At 55.3% G+C, this 5,386-nt stretch overlaps 1 protein-coding gene across 2 annotated transcripts; it reads right to left on the minus strand.

Moving 5' to 3' along the window:
* Positions 1-365: 365 nt before the first annotated feature.
* On the minus strand, positions 366-4,892 carry LOC118157569 (ferroptosis suppressor protein 1). Of its 2 annotated transcripts, none has more exons than XM_035311966.1 (8): positions 4,611-4,892; positions 3,927-4,042; positions 2,920-3,039; positions 2,437-2,529; positions 2,024-2,132; positions 1,784-1,936; positions 1,262-1,465; positions 366-828 (listed from the first exon to the last, which is right to left on the minus strand). In XM_035311966.1, the coding sequence occupies exons 1-8, from the start codon at positions 4,783-4,785 to the stop codon at positions 674-676; spliced, it is 1,125 nt and encodes a 374-aa protein (XP_035167857.1). In that variant the 5' UTR covers positions 4,786-4,892; the 3' UTR covers positions 366-673. The 2 variants fall into 2 exon arrangements, with proteins under 2 accessions (XP_035167857.1, XP_035167858.1); XM_035311967.1 differs by having other exon boundaries at positions 1,262-1,462; positions 4,611-4,888.
* Between the last annotated feature and the right edge of the window lie 494 nt (positions 4,893-5,386).

The following is a 5,386-nucleotide window of genomic DNA, read 5'->3' on the forward strand; positions in this document are numbered from 1 at the left end:
TTATAAACCCTACTTTTGCTCTGGAAATTTCTCACCTTAAAAAAAAAGAAAAGCAGCACCCCTAAGTACTTGTTGTATCACCCTTAATGCACAAGTAACCAGCTTCTGGCAGAAGTGTAGTGCCGTGACATAATTGAAGCTGCTGGGGAGATGCTGGCACAAAGCTGCATTATATTCTGCCGAGTTTCAGGATTACCCCAGCCTTTTCCAGGCTTTAGGTGGGTTTTGCACAGGCAGCGCTGCGAGCCACTCTTCCTGCATGCTGCAGAGCAGATGCCAGGTCTGTACCCAGGTAACAGGCGGATACTTCTCTAGAAGCTGGAGCAGAGAAAGCCAGGGAAAAACCACATAACAAACAAGCCACGCATTTTGAAAGCCACAGTGTTTATTGTTACAAATGGAGGCAAACCAAGTTTCTTGCTCAGAGCTGTCTCACCAGGAAACTAAACGAAACGTTCCTTCCTTGTTTTTTACGATGAGAACTTTGCTCATTAATTTGGAAAGTGCCTCCCTCCCCTTTACGGTAACACAGGGCCCCCCTTCAATGTATTACACCGAAGGGTGGCTTCCGGGGGTGGTGTGGGGGACAGCATCGGTCTGTCCAAGCAACAATAGTGCGCCCTCACCTTCTTCCAGTTGTTGACTTCCTTGCTGCTTTGTTTCCAGTCCCCTCTTAAGAGGGCATTGTCTGTCCCATTGTCTTCCAGCTCTTGGAGACAAACAGGTCCCGGCTCTTAGCGATGGTCACCAAGAGGCGTCCCACGTAGTAGCCATTCACCTGCCCTACGCCATCGTTCTTACCCATTGAAAGCAGGAACGTTAGGGAGCCTGGAAGACAGAGACAGAGCTTAAATTAAGCAATTTCAAAGCTAAATACCAAACCGTACTCCGTGTAGGTGCTGTACTGCTGGCCTCAGCAGCCTCCTCCCCATCCGTGTGCTGCTGAGCGCAGTACCCCGTGTGCTACATGGCAAGGAAGGGAGCCCGCCCAGGGAGAACAACTTGCAACTCTCTCCTTTCTACCATCTTTTCCACTTCTGTGAGGTTGCCTTGTTCGTTCCCTCTTCTCGGGAGGCATCAGCCTTTCAGAAAAACTGAAGGCTGGATCTGCTCTCCTGATGGTGTAACAGGAGATCCCAGGTGGATTCCCCCCCCTCTCATTAGCATCCCATGCAAGTTAGGATGCCTGTGCGTTAAAACAGCTGTTCCCCGCAGAAAAGCAGCTCAACAGCTAAAGCCAGTTGCTAGGAGCTGACCTTACCTGGCTGGTAGGTTTTAAGCGGCTTGTGTGTCAGGCTGTTGATGATGTTTGTCACCGCGATGTTGGCGTGGAGCCCAGCGTGGTAGGCCATCTTGGGTTCCTTCAGGTCTGCGCAGTCCCCGATGGCGTAGATGTTCTCGTGGCCTTCCAGCTGGAGGTGCTCATTAACGCGCAGAGCTCCGTTACTCGCCAGCTTGTCTCCTGCTTTGCCAAACAGTAAGTTCTCACGCTGGGGTTGTGTGCTGTGCCATGAGATTCGGCAGCAAGAATGCCGAATGCGCTGAGCCTGTTTGTGCTCAGAACTCTGCAAGTGTTCTGGGAGGAAATCCTGGCCTTGATGACAGGAATTGTCATCTGGAGGTCGCGCTTCACAGTTAGGTATTTAATGTGATGTTGGAGCATCTGCTGTGTCATGGAATAACCGCTGCAGGTTGTGTAAGTTTGATTTCTAACCTCACGGTACTCGGGTAGAAGACACTGAGGAACTGTGCTGCTTTTCCACGCGCGGTGTTTTTCACTTACCAAATGCAGAGGCATATGCTGAAGAGTTGATCTTTATCCCTGTGCACAGCACCACCATGTCTGCAGCCACCTCTGTGCCTTTTTCCGTCCTTACTACCATGTCCTTCTGGAACTGGTTTGTTGTGAGGTTTTCCACGTTGCTTACCCTTTCACCTGTTGGGACAGAGAGCCCTGGGTCACAAACCTTTATTAGGCTGAAGGAAGAGCAGCTTGTAGATCTTAGAGGCATTAAGTCCATACCTAATAGGAGGCGCACTCCTTTCCGGAGGAGAATCTCCTTCACCTCCTGACGGACGCTGTGGAGCAGCTCTGCATCAGCTAGTGCAATTTTGGAGTGAATGAGGCTGACCTGTTGGGGACAAAACAGCGAATGGGGATACAGGAACGGGCCAGGACACCACGCACGTGGCAGCAGCAATAGACAGCTTCCTTCCACCCCGCTAAAATGCCCAAAGAGAGTGAGCTTCGTGAAGGGCATCTAGTGCCAAAAATTGCTGGTGACAGGCTATAAGGGTGCTCCCAGAGAGGAGGCAGTGGGGAGGACGGTTGGCATTGCATTTGAAGCTCCTGATTTGCAGTGATCTCCAATACCTCCAGCAGGACCATCACGGAACAGTCTCAAAAACAAGTTAACGAAACTAATGTGCTGCTACCTCTTTGGCTGGGTACCCTGTTTTGATCTCTGCAGCCATCTCAACGCCGGCAGCTCCACCTCCCACTACCAGGATGCGCTCAGCTTTCTCAATCTTGAAGTAAAGAAGAAACCGATGTTACCAGAGAAACGTTTTGTGCAGGAAGCTGGGTACCTTCAGCCACTCTGCGCGCAGACCCTCCCGATGTACGGCATCAGCCTAACACCAGTAAACCACCTAGTTTGTTAAGAGGAAACAAAAAGGAGGACCCCATGTACCCTCCCTGTCTATACCGTAATACTGCTGAGCATTTCAGGTCTCCCCTTGCGCAGATAGTGCTTCCCCTGGGGCGTGCAGAACACCAGGCGAGCTAGCTCATGCTCCTTGTCCTACCCCTCCAGGCATCGTGGTCTCCTTCTCAGACACACGTAGCTCCAGCTACCCACGGTGGCGCAAGCTGACCTAAGGCAGGGGAGGCTTCCTGGAAACAAGTTGATTCCTCACCTCCTTAACCATGCCTTCATAGGTCTGGATGGCGCTTTCCATGTCAATGACTTTGTTGAACTTCCCAGGGAACGGCCCATCACTGCCTGTTGCAAGAATGAGATGGGAGTAGTGAAGCTCCTGGGAGGGCAGAAGGTGGAACGGGATGTTAGGCCTTTTAAAAAGGGAGTCTGAACTACCACAAGCTTACAGGCAATAACCCGGTGTTTGCGTCAGTCGCTGAAGCTGCCGTCACAGGGCTCCAGAGATCAGCTGGAGCTCTGAGGTCAGAGTCCGGAGGGACACGAATAACAGACTGACGTCTCACCTTCACCCTCTTCTGAACAGAGGTGAGATGCTCGGGCTGAGAGGAGTTCCTGGAGCTCCTTCACTATGTTTATTCCTGTGGTTAGATAAGGATCTGAGCTCCAGGGTTAATTGAGCTCTAAATCCAGCCCTGAGAACAAAAGCTTATCTGCGCACCAGGTGGAATGGAGTATTTGTGGCACACCCCTATTGCAGCACAGATCTAGGCCGTTGTCTGGGGTCAGGTCTTGCAGCCGAGCCGAGGGGCGATCAGATCAGCGTGCTGACCTCTGAGTGGGGGCAGCGCGGGGGTCAGGGCCCAGCCAGCATTCCCAGCTCGTCTGAGCAAGGTCTAATTTGTTTTTCCCAGGGCACAATTCTGCCCGGAGCATGCAGACGTGCGGTGCTGTGCGCACCCTCCCTCCTCTGGCAGGGTCACCCTCCCGTTCCCATTCCCAGGCATGATTTCTGTGACCAGGCACCCCGGGATCCTGCTCATCCTGCTCCCTCCCCTGCCAGAGGACCCCAAACACCAAGAGCTGCCTGCAACCTTAGTCCCAAGTCCCTTCTCAACCAAACCCAAGGCAGCGTGGATTTTGGGGTGCTGCCTTCCTGCAGCCAAAACCCAGCCGAAGACAACCCGAGGAGGAGAGGCTCGCGGCGTCAGCGGGTGGTCCCGAAAGGCTGCCGGCTTTCTGGTGACGAGTTCTTGTGCCACCCACCTCACCATCGCTGAGCAGGACCTGCTGCCTCGCGGGGTCTATGCCGACCACCTCGCCTTGTCGGAAGCTGTCGCCGAAGGTGACGGAGTAGGAGATGAAAGTCTTCCTGGCAAATCCTGGGGTAGGGGGAGATGGTAAGAAAGAGATCGTCCCCCGTGTGGAGGTTTAACAAACCCCACAAGGTTTTGGCATCGTTCTGGTGCTCCTTCCTAACCCTGAAAGCTGAATTTCCCCCCTAAATCCCCAGCTGCTGGAGAGGTGGGGTGAGCCGGGTGCCCCAGGCAAGGCCGAGCCTGTCCCTGACAGAACTTTGTCCCGTGTGCCCTCTCTGCTGAGCGAGGCAGCATTTCTCACATGCCACCCGTTTGCCCCTTCCAGCCACCAAAAGTTTCACTTTAGTGAACTGCTAAGCTCTTGAAGAACAATAAAAAAGAGCATCTGGATAATTATGCCTCATTTTTCCTGTGAACCACGGGATTAGCCTAGCATAGACGGTACGTGGGACCTCCCAGAGCCAAGGGTTTGCTTTCCAGGTGGAAAATGTCAAATGTTTCAGCACGGCAGGGGCAGGGGAGGCCCCTCCGTTGCCCTGCTCCTCGTTATTCCCCTCGGAGCCCCGGGGTGCGGTGCGGGGGCTGGCCGCGAGGCAGCAGGCCCACGGCACTCGCCCCGCTCGCCCCTTACCGCTCTCCACGGAGGCCCGGAGGGCAGCGACGTTGTGATGGAAAGCATCTCGCATGTCCACCAGCACGAACGGGACGGCCCAGGCCTTCAGCTGGCTGGCGGCCGCCGTGCCCCCGAAGCCACCGCCGATGATCACGACGCGCACGGAGTCGTCCACCGACAGCTGGGAGCCCATGGCGGGGGCTCGGCACGGGGCCGCTCGATGCTCCTCTTCGGGGCGAGGAAGGCTCCAGCGCAGCGCTGCTGGGGCTGGCCCGCCTCTTACCCGCCCCCTGACTCAGCACAGCACCCCGCGGGGCGTGCCGAGCCCTGCCGAGCCGTGCTGAGCTGTGCTGAGCTGTTTGGAGCCGTGCTGAGCTGTTCGGAGCCGTGCCGAGCTGTTTGGAGCCGTGCCGAGCCGTGCGGAGCTGTGCTGAGCCAGGCATCCCTGCAGCTCCATCTGCATCAGCGTTTTTGCGAGCTCCAGGCCCCACCCGCAGGCCTCGAGCTCCTTGGGCTACGAGCGTGGTTTGAATGGTTTTCCCTTCGGGCTGAAGAGGTTTGCAGCCAAAAGTCTGCCCAGGCCTCAGAAATCGCCCCCGAAGATTTTCAGCTCCTGTGGCCCTGGGGATAAATATAGCGGCCGGCCCCGTGGTAATTATAGCTCCCGTGCGCGCTGCTGGCAGAGCTGCTCCGCGCTTCGTCAGGGCTTGGAGGCCGCCTCTGCGCCTCGTTCCTCCCGCAGCACCCTGTCCTGGTTTCAGTTAGGACAGTTATTTTTCCTCCTAGTAGCTGGT

The sequence above is a fragment of the Oxyura jamaicensis genome (genome assembly GCF_011077185.1).
Source record: "Oxyura jamaicensis isolate SHBP4307 breed ruddy duck chromosome 6 unlocalized genomic scaffold, BPBGC_Ojam_1.0 oxy6_random_OJ106680, whole genome shotgun sequence".
In the NCBI taxonomy this organism is placed as follows: Eukaryota; Metazoa; Chordata; class Aves; order Anseriformes; family Anatidae; genus Oxyura; species Oxyura jamaicensis.